Source organism: Ambystoma mexicanum, chromosome 5p (genome assembly GCF_040938575.1).
Source record: "Ambystoma mexicanum isolate Mex_15411 chromosome 5p, UKY_AmexF1_1, whole genome shotgun sequence".
Classification (NCBI taxonomy): Eukaryota; Metazoa; Chordata; class Amphibia; order Caudata; family Ambystomatidae; genus Ambystoma; species Ambystoma mexicanum.
The window spans coordinates 654,627,089-654,647,727 of NC_090930.1; the positions used below are offsets into that span (position 1 = coordinate 654,627,089).

At 46.6% G+C, this 20,639-nt stretch overlaps 1 protein-coding gene across 2 annotated transcripts in view; it reads left to right on the forward strand.

The window, feature by feature from the left end:
• ARL13A (ARF like GTPase 13A) overlaps positions 1 to 20,639 on the forward strand; it is an 890,733-nt gene that overhangs the window by 660,841 nt on the left and 209,253 nt on the right. For both annotated transcript variants that reach the window (XM_069613008.1, XM_069613007.1), the window contains one exon: positions 15,588 to 15,837. In XM_069613008.1, the coding sequence (XP_069469109.1) occupies positions 15,588 to 15,837 (250 nt within the window). The remainder of the gene's footprint in view (positions 1 to 15,587; positions 15,838 to 20,639) is intronic.

Sequence of the window (20,639 nt, forward strand, 5' to 3'; positions counted from 1 at the left end):
ATGCCCCAACGTCTCTTGGTATGCATACAGTAAGCCAGCATAGCAAAGTATAGCCATTTTATACAATTATTAACACTGTTCAAAAGTGATCAGGTATTTCAATAGAATGAGACGATCTTGCCCAGAGAATGTTTGTAGATGTTAGCAGTGACCTGCTCATCTTCCGGGGTAATGTTTTGCACTGGTAATCTGGCAATGGAGAACCAGTGCTCCCCTTCTATGGAACCATACAGTGAGGTTGTGCGGACAGGTTTCTGAAAAGAGAATGGGGGCATTAGGGTGATGGGCTAAGGCTGCAGTCCCAAGAGCTCTGGCAGTGCTATTTGAGGGTCCTGGGGTGCACGACCGGGAATGCTGGAGTAAGTGTCGGAGTAAATGTCATGTTCATGGACTCTTCATGCTGGGGTTGTTAGACGAAGATATATTGCAAATCTATTGTAAGCCGTGCCCCCCGTTTGCAGTCCAATCTGTGCATCCAGGCCCCAACCACTTTTTATGACATCCTTTTTACCAGGCACACATTGCTCCTTCCAAGGTCTAAATGTCAATTGCGGATGCTCGGCTCTGAGCATGCGCAAGCAGCCTTGAAGGCATCAGGATGTCCTGCAGGCACTCGAAAGGGATTTACCTTCATAAGAAGGAGACTCCTGAACAATATCAGCTTCATCATCAATATCATGTATAGGGTCTGACCCAGGATGCTGGGGTTCTATGTGAAATGACCTTTTTTTTAAAAAAAAGTCTCAAGAGAAAAAGACCCATGTACTTTGATAGATTTTCTTTTGTTCGGAAACCGTGCGGTTTTCCCCTTTTAAAAAAAAATATTCGGGGTGTTTCACCCGTTGAGCCCCCCATTGTTCTCAACCCCTCACCCTCACCCACGGGATTTCAGACCCAGCCCTCTGCCCCCACCCTCGGCATTTCAGTCCCAGCCCCCTCTCCCCTCACCCCCTAAACCAAAACACATACATGCAACACACACACCAACACACTTACCCGTTCTCCTCGACCTCCGCTTCCTGGTCGCGCAGAGCCTGTCAGCCCCTGCGTGCACTTGTGTGCGGCAGGGGCATGACTGTGATGTCGGGCCGCTATTAGCAGGCAGTCCCGACATCCAAAGATAGGCCTTGATGGGCCGCAGATGGTGCGCAGCGCGTAGGGCAAAGACAACACGACCACACGGTGAGAGTGCATAAACCCGAACTGGCGCTCTGACGCCAGTTCCGGTGATTTCTTTATTTTCCTAGTGTCACGTGGCCCGGAACTAACGGGGCACGTGACACCACATTCCTCCCCAACTTGGAGGTGTTTACACTCAGTTCAAACAGAAGTGGTCTAACAGGGTAATTACTTGTTCTCCTGTCTCCGAGTCTGTGTTGGTGGGGTTGTCTGTCTGTAAATTCCGTCCACCACGTATCCTTGAAGACGGGACGACGGTCGGGGTCTTTCCCTCAGCAGGTATCGAGTGCTACTTCTATCAGGTGCCTCCGCTCTTCGGGCTCCCTGCCTAACTGGGTCATCTTGCTGGACCGGTGTTCTGGAGGTTGGTGTCTGTCATGATGCCTACCTCCAAGGAGCCAGGTCCGACCCAGCGACCCCAGAGGCAGGCACCATTTCCCCCAGGGGAGTGCCAGCAGGCCCAAGCTGGGGCCCTTTTGGACGCAGTCCTGGCGCCTTAGGCGCCAGGCTCATAAAGCTAGACATGTGTTCAAGTGTTTTAATGTGCACTTACCTGATGCAGACCATGCTGCCACATCCAGGCCCTTCTTGAGGCCTGAATGGAACTACTTTACCTGTGGGACTACTTTCCACCCGGGTGTGGTCGGGGAAGGATACATACCTGATCGGAGGAAGGATACACACTTGGGACTTCTTCCAAAGCTATTTAAACCACACCCGATCAGCAACTCACGCTTCGCGTTGTTCTGCTCCTCGCAGCTGGACGCTCACCGTGTCAGCTCCTGCATCTGGACTCCAGCCACGCCTGTCAGCATCCTGGGTCACCTGCAAAGGGAGACAAGAGACCTTACCAGCTAAATCTGCACCACGGAGACATCCCTGACGATCCTGAAAGTGAAGACATTATTTTTAAAAGCATTTCGTTACGATCGCTGCAGCGCTGCATTTCACTCACCTTTCCTGGGTTCCTCCATCTTCAGCAGCGATCATCCGGATACACAGCCACTTCCCAGAGCCTAGAGAAAAAGACAAGAATAAGAGGTGAGAGAAGGAAGGGAATAAGACTTACCTGTTGGGTCATTCCCATTTCATTTCGGGTCTTGCCGCTTCCAGGCATTTTCCGGACCCCGGCCCCTATGGGGAAAAAAGACAAAGACATTGAATGAGCATATGCAAAGACAGTTCCCGAGCGCTCATCCAGAACTAACCTGCCATTTACTGGAACTGGAACTGCACGTTTCACTTCGGGTCGGTGCCATATCTCTGGCATTCCGAACCCCGGCCCCTAAGGGGAAAAAAGACATAAGCATTAGAGCTTGCTGCAAAAAGACAATGAACATTATTATTAAGCTTGGACTTTTGAACTTGCAACAGAACTTTTACAGAGCCTTACCTGAATAGTCAAGCTTACCTGAACTCTCATCAATCCTCAATCCAGTGAAGTAACTGGGTTTCAGCGCACCCCTGCATCAGAAGCAGGATGGAGAGCTCATCCTCCCTGACCCTAAGGTGAGACTTCACGGGGAATCGTGGAAGGGTATTGTGGAGGGTTGGAAGAGAGTGGGAGGCTTGAGCATAACTCAGTCAGTAGGTAATACTCCCTTTTCACACACAGGGGAATATTCCTGCGAGCCGGAGAAGCCAGAGTAGAGGGCCCTTCCTGTCCATCTTCAGAGTCCTGCGCTTCACCATTGAAGAAGCATCAGCACTCAAAGCCAGACCTGCGCCTCCGTGGGAATCAGGTGAGCGTTACAGTGTCGTAGTGCGGTCCTTGGGCGATGTTTGGCTCCGGGGTGTGTGTGGTGCTGTCGCCTCACTTCTTGGGGACACTGGTTGTTCTTCTCATAGTTCAGCTGGTACTTTCCTGAAGTGCGACACGTTTCTTGTCACGGTCTCACTTCCACGGGTGTCTGTGACCATGCTGTGGTTTGTCGCGCTGACTGTCCACGGTTGTAGCTCAAAATTAAGGGACATTATTTTTGGGTGTTGCTCGGTTCCTGACGATTACCGTATCACCTGGTGTTAGTTCTCTGTGGCGGGCTTGTCGGGCGATGCTTTCCTGTTCGTTCCACCTCAGTCGCATCGCGTCCATGGCTGGGATGTCTGGTTCGGGGGCTACGCACAGAGGGTGTATGGGGAGCTCTGCCTGTATCGGTACCCCGAGCATGAGGGCGGCGGGGCTGACGCCGGTGGATGAATGCGGGGTTTGCCAATGCGTTCTTAGAAACCGATAGACAGCCTTCAGCCAGGGATGTCCCTTTTCTTTGGCGATGCGAATAACTTTGTTCAGCGACCCCATGAATCTTTCTGCGTCGCCATTCGCTTGGGGCCATCTGGGGGTGATACGCTGGTGTTTGACGTTTATGTCCTTGAAGAACTCTCGCAGTTCTTGGCTGGTGAATGATGGGCCATTGTCGCTCTTCACTTTCCTCGGAATTCCATGTGTCGCGAAGATCTTTTCCAACGTGAGAATCGTGGTTTCTGCGTTTGTGGATGCAACGTGTTCTACCTCAGGATATCTGCTGAACTCGTCGATCACTACGAGTAGGTATCCTTCGCCAGCGATTGTGCAGTGATCCATGCTAACTGCATCCCATCGCTTGCTGCTTTTCGGAGCGCTGCTGATGGGCTCGGGGTTTTCAGGTCTCCTGGATGCTTGGCACGCCGCACATGACTCTACGAGCTCCATTACCCTTTGTTGTATATTGGGCATCCACATTCTGGATTTGAGGTATGCCGTTGTTTTGCTGATGCCTTGGTGTCCGCTGTGCGCTAGCTGGAGGGCTCTCTTCTCCAATGACTCGGGTAGTACAATGCGGTGACCCTTGAGGAGCACTCCTTCGGGGGCGATGGAGAGTTCGTGTCGTATCCCAAACAGTGCTCGGAGTTTGGTTTGAGCTGATGTGGTGCGCTGGGCTATGGACGTGAGGTAGGTTTTCCAGCTGCCTGACTGGATGGCAGCAATGGTGTGCTGCAAGATGGTGTCTGCCTCTGTTTCACTGGCTACTTCCTGTATGGTGAGGGCGCGCGGTCGGGCGCAGGCGACCACGTGGCATACGTGTTCATCGGTTTCCCTCGAGTGGTGTTGTTCTCCCTCGGTGGCGGGTCTCGGGTGACGGGACAGGTAGTCCGCTGTGTTGTCCGTCCCTGGACGGTAGTCGACCTCTATGTTATAGGGCTGCAGCTGCAGCATCCATTTCTCGATTCGTGCTAGCGGAGCCTCGGAATATCGGGATCAATGGTTTGTGATCGGAATAGACTTTTGCTTTCTTGCCGAGCAGGTATACTTTGAAATGGCGGCATCCCCACAGGATGGCAAGGGCTTCCTTCTCTATGTGAGCATAGTTTTGCTCTGGTTTGGTGAGCGCCCGACTGGCAAATGCAATAGGGAATACGTTCCCCTCATTGTCCGTTTGGGTTAGTACAGCTCCCAGGCCAACCGGGCTGGCGTCTACTAGGAGTTCAGTGTGCCTTTCTACGTTGAAAAACGCCATGGTTGTGGATGCTGATAACGTGTCCTTGATTTGCTGGAATGCTTGTTGGTGGACCGATGTCCACTCCCATTTCTGGTCTTTTTTGGTCAATTCACAGAGCGGGCTTGCGATGTTGGCGAGGTCTGGAATAAACCACGCGCAGTATGTCGCCATTCCCATAAAGCTTCTCACCTCTGTGGCTGATTGAGGTGCCTTTGTGTTCTTAATGTCATTTACCTTGGAAGGGTCCGAGGACACACCCTTGGCACTGAAAATATATCCAAAGAAACACAGATTTTCTTTTTCAAATTCACATTTCTCTGCATTCAGCGTTGGGCCTGCCATTTCCAATCTTCTCAGGACTGCGGCCAGACGTTTGTGATGCGCTCTCTCATTTGATGCGTACACAAGGATGTCGTCGCTAATGTTCGTGGTGCCATCTAGGCCAGTGATGACCTTGCGGATTTCATGCTGGAATACCTCGGCAGCTGACGATATTCCAAAGTTGAGCCGCTTATATCTCATTAGCCCAAGGTGAGAGGAGAATGTGGTGATGTACCTTGAATCTCTTGCTAATCTGAGCTGGTGATAGCCAGATCTGAGGTCTAGTTTGCTGAAGATCGTTGCTCAAGTGAGGTCCACGATGAGCTCGTCTATCGTTGGGGTTATGTGGCGTTCTCTTCCAATCGCTGCATTGGGAAGTCTCATGTCTATGCAAATTCTTACAGCGTTGGGCTGGTTAGGTTTTTGGGCCACCACCATTGGTGATACCCACGGGGTTGGTCCTGATGTCTTTTCAATTATCCCTGCTTCTTCGAGCTTGGTCAGTTCTTTCTCCACAGCTTCCCTCAGGTGGAAAGGTATCCGTCGATGTCGCACGGCTTTCGGCTCTATGGTGGGGTCTATGTGAAGTTTGATGGTGCGGCCTTTTAGACATCCTATGCCTTGGAACAGTTTTTTGTGTTGCTGAAGTAGATCGTCAAGTTCCTTGTGTTGGATGTTGAATGCGAAGTGGATTAGTTTAAGTTTTTCTGCTGTCCTGCAGCTGAGCAGTGTCTCACAGCCAGCGTCCACCACATAGATGCGCGCCCTGCAGATAGTGTTGTTGTGGGTGAAGTCTGACTTGAAGGACCTTCGCACGGGTAGGGGTTTCTTACATCCATACGCATATAGTCGGACCTTCTTCTTGTGCAGCTTGGGCTTCGGGTTAAGCTAGCTGAATGCTGTCGCTGGCATTACATTCACTGTTGCGCCGGTGTCAATGACTACTCTCAGCGGTTCACCATTGGCGATGACGGTACAGGATGGTCTCTTCCTTTGTCGTGACCGGCGAGGCTCGACGGCTGATTTGAGATGCACTCGATGTATCCGTTTGCTTCCTTTCTTCCGTCTCTCTTTCCGCTCAGGTGATATGCTATCGTCGCTGTTGTCGCTATCACTTGTGTCTGGGGATCTTTGGGAGTGGCAACGGCTCTGGCTTTTCCTTTCCGGTCCTGTCGGTGCGATGGTGTCCTCGGTGCAAACTTGTTTCGGCGCCCGGGTGCCGGTCGTGACGCAGTTTCTCTGCCACTCTGATTTGGTGGGTTCAGGCAGACTGCAGCATAGTGGTTTAGACGGTTGCATTTCTTGCACGTGGATCCCCATGCTGGGCAGGATTCCCCTTTGTGCCACGGGCCGCCACACCATTTGCAGGCATTGCTTCGTTCTGGCGGCGCTTGTGTCTTCTGGCTGTATTTCATGCGAGTGTTCTGGTGTTTGGATATGGTTGCGACGTCTTCTGACGGCTTAGGGTTGTCCAGCGGGAGTCTTTGGATCGCTGCTTCGATCACCGCCACTTGGTCTTCAGTTTTCTCACGGAGGCGTGCCATTTCTAGAATGCGGGACAGGCGTATGTTCCTTTCTGAGAGTATCGCTCTTCTTAGCTTTTCTGAGGAAATGCCATTAATTATTTGGAGGCGGATTGCGAATTCTTCGTCTGGGAACTCACAGCCTACTGCCATTTCGCAGAGGCGAGCATGAAATTTGTCCATGGTTTCCTTTTCGCGCTGCCTGGCCATGCAGAAATGGAAGCGTTCGTAGTCGGGGTTGAGATCTGGTTTGAACATGTTTGTGAGGATTGTCTTGGCCGTGTCGTAGTTGTTGTGATCTCTGCGGTCTGGGGTAGCGTTGAAAAGGCGCAGGGTGGCTGATCTGACGTTGAGTAAAAGGAAAGTGCGCTTCTTCTTCGGTATGGTAATGTCTCTGGCATCAAGGTGCATTTCAAATTGTTGTAACCAGATTTCCCATCTGATGGCTGCTCCCGTGGTAAATGGGTCAAATGGCGGCATGAGCGTGGTTAGTGCTGGGTCCGGGTGGTCAGTAGTGAGGCTCTTCCTGATGGATGTGCTCGTGCTGGCCCTCACAGGGCTAGTTTCAGAGCTTGACGTGTTGTTTGGGAGTTTCTGATGGTGAGGGTGGTTATGTGGGTTCACTTCACCGGTGTTTGCAACTCCCAGTGTCAACGTAAATTGTCCTGAGCTTACGCCTTTGACGTGAAGAGCCCGTTTGGGTGTGTTAGAAGTCTTTTCTCTCTTGTCTTTTGTTAGGGGTGGTGTTGCAATGTTGTCGCATTGGACACAAACACGTTCAGGAATTCAGGACGCTTTCCCACATCACGTTGGGGAAGGTGCTGAAGGTGCTCTGTAGCGGTGCGTATCTGTCATGATGCCCGCTCCCGGGGAGCCGGTTCAAGCCCGGCGTCCCCGAAAGCGGACAGCCAGTCCCCAAGGAAGGACCCAGCAACCCCATATAGGGGCCCTTTGGACAGTGTCCTGGTGCCTATGGCGCCAGGCTCATTATGGGAATGCTTGGGTGCAGTTACCTGATGCAGACCATGCTGCAGGATCCCGGCCTCCTTGAGGCCTGAAAGGAACTACTTTACCTGTGGGACTAATTTACCATCCGGGCGTGGTCGGGGAAGGATACATACCTGATTGGAGGAAGGATACATACCTGGAAATTCTTCCAGGGCTATTTAAACCCCATCCGAACAGCCACACGTGCTTCGCGTTGTTCTGCATCTAGCAGCTGGACGCTCACCGTGTCTGCTCCTGCATCCTGACTTCTGCCACGCCTGCCAGCATCCTGGATCACCTGCAAAGGAAGAGAAGAAGAGAACAGAAGAAGGAAAAGTCCTTACCTGCTAAATCCGCATCCCGGAGACATCTCGCCGACAATCCTGAAAAGGAAGACTTTAATTTAAAAGCTCATCGCATCGATCGCTGCAGCGCCGCATTCCACTCACCTTTACAGGGCGCCTCCATGTTCAGCAGCGATCATCCGGATTCGCAGTCACGCACCAGCGCCTAGGGAGAAAAAGACCAGAACAAAAGGTGAGAGAGAGAAGGGAATAAGGAAAGCTAAATCTCCATGTTAAGACTTACCTGTCGATTCATTCCCTCTTCATTTCGGGTCCGGAAATGCCAGGATGCGGCATTTCCGGACCCCGGCCCCTAAGGGGAAAAAGAGACATCAGCGTTAATAAGCGAATGAAAAGACATTACCAAAAAACGCTCATTAAAGACTTACCTGATTTCTACAAGGATTTCACCTCTCATCTCGGGTCGGTGCCTGTTCCCCGGCATTCCGTACCCTGGCCCCTATGGGGAAAAAGACACTAGCATTAGTACATTAATGCATGGACACAAGGGGAACCTCTTATCAAAAAACTTACCTGGAAGCCAAGCAAGTTTGGTTCTCACCAATCCGAAAATCCAGTGAAGTAACTGGATACCAACGTGCCCCTGCATTAGAAGCAGGATGGAGAGCTCGTCCTTCCAGACCCTAAGGTGAGACGCTATGAGAAATCACAGAAGGGTTTCAAGGAGGGTGAGAGGGGAAAGTGGGAGGCCGATTGCATTACCCCGCAGACAGTTAATCCCCTATTTTCGCCTACAGAAGGATACTTCTGGGAGCCAGACAAGCCAGATTTGGGGGCCCGGTCCAGTCCGTCTTCCGAACCCAGCGCATCACCTTAGAAGAGGTCACAGCAGCGCGAACCAGGCCAGCGCCTCCGTGGGAGTCAGGTGAGCGTAACAGTATCAACGTTTATGCTGTTGGGGCACTTGTTAATGCAGCACGTATCGATACGCGGCCTTCACGCGTGTTAATGCGCGCTCTTTGGAGACGTTGGGGCACTTGATTTCTGACCTTATTGAGGCCGGCGGGTGTGCCGGAGATGCGGTGGTCGATGCGCGCTCTCCCTGAATGGGTACTCCTGCTGCGCGTGTTACACACGGTCGGCCACACGTGGTCGGTCGGTGCGCGTATGCTACGCCGCTGTGTTGCGCGGCATCTCACCGGGTGCTGGTGCTGTGTGTGTTCCGTGTGTCCCGCGATGCTGGTCCAGGCCAACACATGGCTCTGTTTTCTGTTGCCGCCGTGCAGGCAGTACGGGCCAACCGGTGCGCGTCAGACTGCGTGGCTCCGCTGATGTGCCGGGCTGATGGGGCAGCCACACGTGGCTCTCTCTTCCGCTTCCAGGCAGTCCCGACATCCAAAGATAGGCCTTGATGGGCCGCAGATGGTGCGCAGCGTGTAGGGCAAAGACAACACGACCACAAGGTTAGAGTGCATAAACCCGGACTGGCGCGCTGACGCCAGTTCGGGTGATTCCTTTATTTTCCTAGTGTCACGTGGCCCAGAACTAACAGGGCACGTGACACCACAATGACATTTCAGTTTAGAAAGACTACTCCGTGCGGTCACCGAGCAGTCTTTCTAAAGCGACTTTTCAGTGAAAGGATCTTTAGAAAAAGATCTTTTCACTGGGAACGGCTGCAGTTGTCTGCTGGCTTTTTGTGTGGATTCTTTGCACCTCCGGATTATTTTCTGATTGGTCTGACTTCTGCCCCACTCTCCTTCCATGGTGTTGTCCATTGGGAATGGCTCACCCAGGATAATGTCCAGTACTAGCATGGTGAGCAAAGCAGTGACAGAGGGCCCTGCCACAAAAAGAAAAGAACACATGTTCTTTATGGGCCTTCACAAGAACAGATCAGACAGTACTGCATCCCCATAAAGTATCACACCCTTCCAAAATCCAATAGAAAACGCAGGAGTCACTTGTAATGGGAACCCCTTAATAGACGGTACTGTACGCCCATGATGTCTCGAAATCTTTCCAGCGGCAATAGAAAAAGAGTGAGACACTCCTATTGGGAACGGGGTTAATGTGAAGCACATGGTACACAGTACTGTATTATCCCTGTATAGAAGCAAATCCTTCCAGTGCCACGAACAATGGAAGATGCAATTCTTTATGATGGGGGAAGAGACAATAAAGAGACGCTACTGAATACAGCAGAGTGCAGCAACTTACCCATGGTGGTGGTAAACGGGAATTTTTTTAAAATTTTTTTTTTTTGTGTTAACCGCTTGGTTTTTACAAAAGTCAATCTTCCAACTTGGGACACCACTTTGATTTCGTGGCTGAGCCATTATCGGACTTGGAGGCGCTTCATTCTAAGTTCGTTTGGAGGACACTTACGACGGGAGTGTTGGCCCTTCTAAGGGCAACGTCCAGGAATTTAGCAGTCATCCTGGACAATCTGGGGGAATCTCCAGCGATTAGACGGTACCAGCGAGTTTCTTCATCCAGAGCAATTTCGTTGGATGCGAGTGGTGCCAAGTATTTTTGTCTTTCTGTTGCTAAGGCTGAGCATGACATGAGAAGATGGTAGATCGTTTCAACTTGAGTTGGATCTTCACATAGGCGACAGTGGGGTCCGGGACACGTGCTCTTGAAGCTAGGATTTCCCTTGTGTTGAGTAGATTCAGTCTTGCTCTCATAAAGGTCTTCCTCAGGTTCTTCTCTGGGAATCTTTCACAATATTTTAGAGGGATCCTCAGTCGATTGTGCGTGGGTGGCAGATGCTCTAGGGATTTGTATTGCAGGATCCTCTCACTAGTGTTGATCCAATCCTGATCTTCTAATTTCTTTTTTACTCTCCCAGGGTTATTTAGGAGTGTTTCACTCGAACAGGCCACTTCTTCCAGTTTTTCGTGTATTTTTTTTCCCCAATCAAGTAGTGGTTTGCAGGTGCCTTTAGTAATTTCACTTTCCATGAGTTGGAAAATCGGCAGTGAACCGGGGGACAACATTTTTCTGTAGAGTTGTACTGCGCTTTGAGTTACCACTGAGGCTATAGACGGATAGGTGCAGATTTCGGTAGCGCCAAGACTGACTTCCAGAGGTAGCCTTCAAGCTTGGTCCAAATTTCCGATGGCAGGGAGAGGTTTGCCGCCATTCCATAGGTTAGTGCTGGTATAACCTTTGATTTATAAAACTGGAGAGCTTGAGACCACGAAAATTTTCCAAATTTCGTATCCACAGCACGAGTTTGAGCTGTGAGACTGTGGATTTTTTCCCACAGCGAGTTTAGAAGAGAGTTGTCTTTCAGAGTATTGTCAATCATGACACCAAGGTATTTGAATTCTTTCACTGATTCAATTTTAGTTTTATTCAGATAGCATGAATGTGCTGTCTTTAATTCCTTAGTGGTTTTGCAGAAAGAGATGATTTTGGTTTTCTTTGAGTTGATCTTTAAGTTATTAAGATCCATGTAAGCTGATAGGTTGGGAATCTGTCTTTGGAGTCCGATGGCCGTTTGATCCAGCAGGATCAGATTGTCCGCATACCATAGCCTAGAAAATGTCAAGGGCTGGGGATTTCCTGGCCCACTCTTTGCTGACCACAATCGTACTGCCGTGAGCAGTCCCGCTAAAGGCCTTCCCGCGATGGGCTTCTGAGCTGGGGAAACTTCAATTGTGAATCCCTCGAGAGAAGGTTTGTCTACTAGCCATGTTTCTTGGAAACAGATTAGGTCGAATTTGTTCCAGTTTGTGTCGCTGGGTTTGGTTAAATGAATATAACCTCTTGTATTCCATGACGCCATCTGTAATACCGTTTCTTTCCACCGTTGGTCCGCATTAGGTGTGAGAATCTTCGAAATGATGGCATCATGGGTTGACTGCTAGTCCTTCTTGATACGACCAAAGGTGTCAAGAGATCCATTTCCAAGGTTTTGATGACATCGCTGGCATTGGGGCTTAATTAGACTGCACAGTCTGTTCATTCTTTAAGTGGTAGGTCTTTGGACTTCCCTCTCGGCGTCTAGAGTAGTTAGGTGTCATGTGATTCGTTTTAAGTCCTTTAGGAGGGTAGTAGTTTTGTTTATCCCTCGCTTCGTTTCCACGTTCCGGCGCGACATCTCGTCTTCTGTTTTCCTCTGTAGAGGGGGCTGCTTTCGCCTCGACATCACATTTTGCTGAGAACTCCCGTTCGGTCCTTTCCCCCTCTTCTCGCTCTTTTATCCCGGTCCGGAGTTTTTCTAATTTCAGGCCCAGGCGTTGTAGATCTTTTGATATTTCTAAAGGCCATTCTTTTAGGGCATTTGATCTTACATGTAGATATGCTTTGGCTCTGTGGTCCCTGTGGTATGGTTCCACCAAGACCAGATCATTGGTTGATAGATGTCGTAATTTTCCGACTTTCGCCGTTATCTTTAGAACAGTTCTTCTATTCAGTACCATGTAGCTGTCTCTGGCCGAAGTTTGCTCCAGCTTGAAAAGGGTCGTTTCAGTAAGTTTTAAGTCTTTTTTTGCTATGGGTTTTATGCGTCTGAGATCTTCTTTATGTGAGTACCTCCGGTGTTTTCTTCGGTCTTGTTTTTGCGTGTGCCATTGATGCCTCTCAGATTCTCTGTTCTGAGAGCGGTTCTTTTTTTAATTTTTTTTTAAAGCTTCTATGGCTTCCAATCCGGTAGTGGGCGTGTTCGAGCGGGGTCTTTCCGGTCGGCTTGTCCCTCCTTGTTCTTCGTTGGATTCTTTCGGAGGTGGAGGCTGACCCACTTTTTTCCGGGCACCTGTCGTTATCTGCCATGCTTCTTCTATTTGGGGTTCTGTAATTGCCGTGATCATTTCGACACAATCCAAGGTCTGGGAGCAGTTTGAAGAATCTAGACCGGGGCTTGAGACGGGGGGCCCTTGTGAGGCATCAGACAGGTCTTGTTCTTTCTGGGTACTGGTTTTGTCTGGGCCACTGCTTCCTTTGTTTTCCCTTACTTTGGTAGGCCTGGTATCTAGGGAGTTTTCACAGTGAATGAATACACCTTGCTAAAAAGTTTGCTTATATTAATTATACGGACACAGTTGTGGAAGAACACTAACAGTACAGTTAGTCTTCAAGTATACACACATGTACCAATTCTCCTGTTTTCGATCCTACAGAGCACTATGATTTATACTTACCAGTCTATGAGATAAATATCTCAACTTACCTTATATAAGGTGAGAGTACACTTTTTATTCCTAATTAGAGAGGGTTAAACGGCTAGTTATTTAGACAAACAACCAGTAATGTAAAGTACACTGAAAGATGAATGGGGCCACAATTTTGCATGACGTGGCATCGGTATCCCTACAAAATATACCCACCAAAAATATTGCCATACATATGGCCGTTTGTCTCGCCATAGGCGATATTTTTGGGGAGGATATTTTGTGGGAGCGGGGGTTACGGGGGTGTCCGCCGCACATTTTAAAATAATGCAGGGGATGCGGGGGATATTTTTGTATCGTGATATTTTTGTGGGATATTAAGACATGGAACCGTGGCATCAAGGTGCGGAACTAGTGTCTCAACACTTAATGTTATTTGTAAGATCACAGTGGTATGCAAGGTGAAGGGGTTCTTCAAATAAGTTACAAAGCACCTATATCCACAGGTGGTGTAATAGTAGATTGCAGCATGGGCTAAAACACTGAACACATTTTTGCAACACTGGTATCGACATGATTTTTTTTAATGTGCTGGCCTGTTTTCCCCCTTACTTAAACCTCAGTTTATCATTTGTATTTCCTTACAGGGATTCTTTCAAGTTCAATATGATTATTGGACCAGCCTTGAGAAAGACTGAAAGCACGGTCGAAACACGTGTAGGTGAATGGGCAACACCATTGTTTAGATATTAGAAGACTTAAGGTGCTGTGGGAAATACAATATGTTAGGAATGGATGTTTATTCAGAATACGTATGTTAGGAATATGTTGTAAACCTATTGAGTGATATTATCTACATGTACTAAACCTTTGTATTGGTACACAAGCAGAGCAGTCGCAGTTATTTATGGTTTAACCGTCCTAGGTTTGGATTAAGACAGACTGCAATTGACTGTTTATTTATGTATCACAATGATTGAGAGTGACATTATCCACATGTGAACCTACCACATTAAAAGCTATACATTTGCAGGTATAATTATCTGGTCAGAATAGACTCTTCCTTTATATAGTTTTATATTATACTTAGCTGTGTGCTTGGGAGGTGGTGTATAATTCATTGCTTCCTTTTTTTAACCCTCCCCATCCCATGGTTGGTCCGCTATTCCTATCCAATCTAGCTGAGTGTACCCCGCACAGGAGGTGCTAAAAACATTAGAAATTGCAAATAGAGGGCTAAGTCCCACCCCTTTTCTCCTCACAGGGCTGCCGTGAGATAGTAATGGCAGTATGCAATGCCAAGTGTTCGGGTTTGTGGTAGAGAGCCTAGGCATGACTTCCTCCAAGGCGAGTAAAGTCTTGTTATGTGTTTGCAACTCCAGTAAAAGTCCTGGGCGGTCTAAGTCATTGGCAGCGGTTTCGCTGCTGCATGCTCCAGCGCTGGGGAAAGGTACGCAGCGCCGGGTAGGACACCATGTAAGATATCTGTTCCCTCTCTTGCTGTTGTTCTCTCGCTGCATGATGTCTGTGGCTCTTCTTGCAGCGTACCCAAGGTGTGGAGCCTAGCTCTCTCTTGCTGTTGTTCTCTCTCCACCTGATGTCTGCCGCTCTTTGCAGCGTACCCAAGGTGTGGAGCCTAGCTCTCTCTTGCTGTTGTTCTCTCTCCGCCTGATGTCTGCTGCTCTTCTTGCAGCGTACCCAGCTTGTGGAGCGTAGCTGAATCCTAGTTTTGTGAGTGGTCTCGCAGTAGTGCCCTTGCCTCACTGTTGAGTCTAGGAGACTACGAAATATCTTGACCAACCTTTGGAGTCACAGGCATGGTGGGATGCAATTCAGTACTGCACATAAACAAACAGGCTCATGGGGGGGGGCAGGGGGAGCCCGATTAAGGGCTCTGCCAGCTGCCACCTTCCCCATCTGGTGTAGGTCTGGCTCTGGATTCCTCCCTGGTGGGCCTCCCACCCCAGGCTGAGAGGGGTTCCCATCCCCACTTGACAAAGTTAGGGAACTGACTTTGTTACACATCTCATCTTTATTTGCATTATTCTGTTATAAAAAAAAGACCTCTGCGAAGAAGCTCTTTCATCTCCAGGAGACAGACAACAACTGACATTTAATAAATGGTATGTTGTGTAGTGTTGAGAATCTGCACTTTTGAAGACTGCATCGCCTGATAATGTGTTTTTGTTCAATACATTCTATTTTGTCAGTCTCTCTGTGTCTGCATTTTCATTTCTAGTCATCGAAAACAGTAATTCCCAAAAACATGACACCTATGTCTCCTAACCCCACACCCTGCCATGGCCTATAGACTCTGCCTGCTCTTAGAACACACTAAAAAGCATGCAAAGTTCATGGGCCTCTCTACCTTCCAGCTGGCATCAGAAAACTCATGTGGGCGGAGATGTAGGCGGGTTTCCTGGGCAGAGCAGATTTCCCATAGAGGATCCCACCACTTGTGGGGAGTCTGTACCAAAATGGCACTAATACAGGGATAACCGCGGAAAGTATCATTCTGCACCCTCATTGACATGAGGCTGTGAGATATGTTTTGCATACCAAATATATATTATGTAAATGTACAGTGGATCACTTACCTCTATTTTCAAACACAGGTTGAAATGAACCCACCCATTGTCCTCATCTGCCTTCTCTCTTTTTTTCCTCTCTATGCAGCTTGCTCTTGTGAGATGACCCCTACCACAGACCCCGTAAGGACAGAGCTCAGAGTGGACAGATTCGAAATTACACTGCTTGACCTGGCCGGGGGACCGCGCTTCAGGGGCACGTGGCGTAACTGCTACAATGAGGCTCATGGGATCATTTATGTTGTGGATTCTAGTGACACAGAGAGGGTAGAAGAGGCCAAATGGATATTGGCCAGTGTTCTGTGTCACCCCAAAGTATCTGGCAAGCCGCTTCTACTGTAAGGATCCTTGAAACATTTGACTTGTGTGGCTCTGTGTTTATTTGTTCTTAAAAGGGGATGGGAGATTGAAATGTGTTTTGAGGTGCACCTTTCATACACTATACACTCTGTTCGAGAGAACATAATTTAATAATCTAAGGCTTAAGCAAAAAAGGTGTCATAAAGGTAAACATGTTTTTTGTCATTCCAATCCACGGTAATTTGGTTGGAATTGAAAGAGCCATGTTTGTTATGTTTGTTCGTGGTTAGCTATCTGTGAAGAAAGTCAAATGTGCAGAGCAGCACAAAACTCAGGTTAAGATTGTTTTTGAAACGGCTAAATATAATGACCAATGCCGAATTACTTACTGGTAATCTTCATTTCACCCACTCTTCCTCACCCCATTCCTAAATAATGAGGAGATCCACGCTTCTAGACAGGAAACAATGCTGTGAACTTTAACAAAAAAACGTTTCTTTCCTTTTCTTGAGTTAAGAATCCTCCTCTCTCGCCATGCAGTGAATAAGGGTATGTCCCATTCATACACCCACTGGTTATACCAAGCAGATGGCCTGCCCATCTCTCTCGCATGGGGGGGTTCAGGAAGCAGAACTGGGATTTGGAAGGGTAGGACTAAGTGTATTGAAGATTACTGGTAAGTAATCTGGCCATTACTTCTTTGTCATTCTTCCTTGTCCCAGTCCTCAGATAAGGAGAATATACCGAGCTGGGGCTTGGCACTATCATAAAAGAACAAAAACACCACACTTATTGATGGACACAGGTGAATTTATTCAGTGGAGACCAGAGTGCTATTGCTGTGCCTTCAGGATAGAGAATCCAATGGCCACAGGGCCTTCAGGAAGATGCGGGCTATGATATGAAAGGGACGTGCCCGGATTGACCCAAGTTACGGCCTGGCAAATGTGGGTTGATTGATTGATTGATTGATATACTTTTTGTAGAGCGCTATGTCACCCATAGGCCTCAAATCGCTTCAACATGACAAGACAAACAAAATAGGTAACACAGCAAAGAGGAAATAGAATCCGCGGAAGTCAAGGGAGGAGCTTGTCGGGCTATTTATAATGACTAGCCAGGAAATGTATTGAACAAAAGGGTCTTAATGCCCCTTTTAAAAAGTCTGTAAGGGAGGTTTTTTGCCGAAGCTCTGGTGAGAGTTTGTACCACAGGGTCGGCGCCTGACAGTCAAACATGGTACCTCCAAAGGTTTTTAGTTTAGATCCCGGTTGAAATAGCTTTGAAGGATCGTAGACAACAACCAGGAACGAAAGTGATATGACGATTTGACAAATACTGTGGTGGCACTCCATTGCAACATTTGATAGACAGTAATTTATGCGTGATCTGATGTTTAATGGCGAGCCATTGTAGACCTCTTCTGGCCTTTGTGACATGATCTTTTCTAGAAAGGCCACAGACCGCTTTCACGGCTCCATTTTGAGTACCCAATAATAGACAATTACAATAGTCTAGCCATGAATTAATCAAGGCAGAGGCAAGTAGATCGCTATTCTATTAAGAGATATAGGGGTGAATATGGTGAAGACGTTTCATGACCGATCCACAGGATGCCCAAACCTGGTCTACATGTGATTTCATTGATAATTCCGCATCTAGGATAATACCCAAGGTTTATACCTTCCCAGATACGTTGATTTTATTCCCAGCTATAAGGAAACGTTCATATTCTGATGGCAATTTATTATGTTTTTTTCCTGAAAGCTATTTTTTTAAAATGTATTTATTTGTGTTAGTTGTTAATTACAACTTTTCAAATATATAAAAACACAGATTGACACCATACAGCTGCCATTTTGAATAAATAATACAATAACAATAAATACTGACATTTAGACTAAAAACAAATGTGCTATACAATTCCATCCATCTGGTACAAGTTCAAAGAAGTCATCACAACAAATATGATATTATCCAAAACAGCATATTTCCTCATGAATTTGTAAGGCCAAATAAGAACCTAGCTGTAGCAATATTTACAGACACGGATTCAGCATAAAAAATCTTCGACCATAAAATATCCTCAGTTAAAATCTTGTATTGACTAAAATACTTAAAAAACACATCTTTACTCTGTTGAGCTAGGTTTGGGTAAGAAACAATTAAGAGTTTTGGAGCGCCTGGCAGACTGTAGTTTAGTGGGCCATAGGTTTAGCCACAGTTTCAGTAAAATATCTGCATATCTATTATCAGCACATTTTGGAAGGTATGATGGAGTCGTATGTAAGGATTTTAGAATGAAATCACAGATGTTAAAACTTGAGTAAGTTAAACATTTGTCCCATGGCATACGCCAATCCCACGAGTAAAACTTAGATTTTGCTTTATCTGGATTTTCAACCAGGGTTTGGAGTGAGATGTCAGCCTTTGACAAGAATTGTTTACAATATGATTCCCAGTCATAAAGAGAGCTAGACCTGTGTCCATTCAAAACAGCAGACACCACTGGGATTAAAGTTTTTGCCTTCGTTGGATTAGTAATACATTTTCTATATAAAGTTGCCATGCTACCGTTGTGGCTAAGGATACCAGCCAAAATTCATATCTTAGAATTACTACTGGTATACTCTTTGATAAGGATAATATTTTTTTCCAGTACATGCCCTCTATATATTCACAATTGGGGTGATGTCTTGGCTGCTTGCATTGGGCTCCAAATGTGATTACTGGAACTACCTTCTACTTAAAAAATATGATTATCGGGGATGTGTGAAGTTCTGCCATATCTCTTTTGAATGAGTCTGGCTTGAGACGTTAGAGGCTGCATTTTCTGTTTTAGTTCCATTCGATAGGGAAGATCTATGATGCTACTATTAATATTCTGGGCCAAGTATTTATATCCATGTACAGTTGAAAGCTGGGTATTGCTAAGTACCCAGCAAAATTTGCATTTTGCTTTGCTTGAAGTAGGCCAAAATATTAGACTGTTAGATTTTTTGAAATTAATGGTTAAACCTTTTTCCTGGGCATAGCTTTGCAAAGCGGTCAGTTTTCGTTGGAGGCCCACTGGTGTTTGATCTAATAAAACTAAATTGTCTGCATATAAAATCCAGTATACATGTTTTGGTGGGAAGGAACGTGTCTGATTTAAAACAAGGTTAATATTATTAATATCAAAATCAAAAAGAATTGAAGCTAAAATGCAACCTTGTTTCAAACCTCAGAAAGTTGATATTGCAGTCATTAATAAACCATCGTTTGTTAGCTTTTCTTTGATAGATGTGTCTGAATAAAATTGATAAATTAAGTTTAAAACATATGCCAGGCAGCCTTCTTGCATCAATTTTAGCCAAAGCAGCTCATGAGAGACTGAATCAAAGGCTGTTTAAAATCAATGAAGGCTAAATAAATCAGTTGACCTGTGTTAAAAGCTTGATTTTTGATTGTAGATAGCAATAGTAGATTCAAGGGCATCCCTATACCCTTGACAAAACCTGACTGGTGACAGTCAAGTAAATCAGCTTGTTGCAACTATTTTAAAAGGTCTTTTAAATTAGCCAGGCAAATATTTTTTCAGGAATGTCCAAGAGGGCAATGGGGCAATAATTCCCTGGGTCAGCTCGATTGTCCTTTTTAAAAATAGGTATTATAATAGACTCTTTCCATGATTGTGGGATAAAACCCGTATTTTGTACATTAAAAAAAATTGTTTCTAGAATTGATGCCCACTCATAGGGGTATTTTTTCAGAATGGCATTGCAAAGGCTGTCAGGGCCTGGAGCTTGCGAGCTGCTTAGCTTATTAATGTATAGTGGTATGTCCGTTAGATCAAAATCTAAAAAGGTTGAATTAATTTTTGGAATTCCTACTAACGTAGGTAGCAATGGTGATCTTACAAATAAAGCTGCAAAATGACTAACCCATGCCTTTTCACTAACTGAATTTAGTGTGAGGGACTCTGTTGCAGACACTGGGTCCTCTTTTAGAAGATTCCATATTTGGCCAGTTGATTTGCTTATGATTGCAGTTTACATTTTTTCGCCATCAGTTTGCCATTGATTGTTTTGTATTTGGCGGATTATATTTCTATAACGCGATCGAATGTTAGAACTGCCTTTGTAGTTACTAGTGTTAGAACATTGATTTAATTCATGACGCCTTGCAGTTTTCAATGCTTGAATGGTTGGATTAAAGGAGTGGCGATGTTTAAATATCGGTTGATTGGGACGAGTAGTGATCTCTTCAATTAGCATTAATGTATCTAGATATTCTACTCATATAGAGGCAGAAGCTGCATGCGTGTGCTTGTCAGGATTCGCATGTTCGTGATTGCCCTCGTAGTGTAGCCGATGAATTCTACCCTACAATATAAGCCTGTGTGTGTATACAATGAAACCAACACCAGGGATCGATTGTTTGGAAGAATTGACCTAAAACGCGTGGCAGGAGACTCCCTAAACCGGAAACGAAAAGATTGGTTAACAACAATCTTAATTCTTTCCTTGGCAAAGTATAACAGCTAGATCAGTATAATACCTTAATGTAGATACTCAAATGACCCCAAGGAAAATAAGCTTGAAAACTGTATCACAGAATGGAAGCCCTGGAAGCTCTGTTTTCTAAGTACAAGAAAAGACACAATGGAAAAGAATTCAAAATACTCATAAGTGACCAAATCGTGAAGGAAAAGCAAAATAGGACAGACCCTTCTTACCATGGGATGTTCAGGAGACCATCAGAGGCAGGACAAGCGCTCCAAATAAGACTGTAGGGTACAACAGATCTAGGACTATTCCCGACGGCACACGAACGCCTATGGAGAGGAAGTCCAACAAGC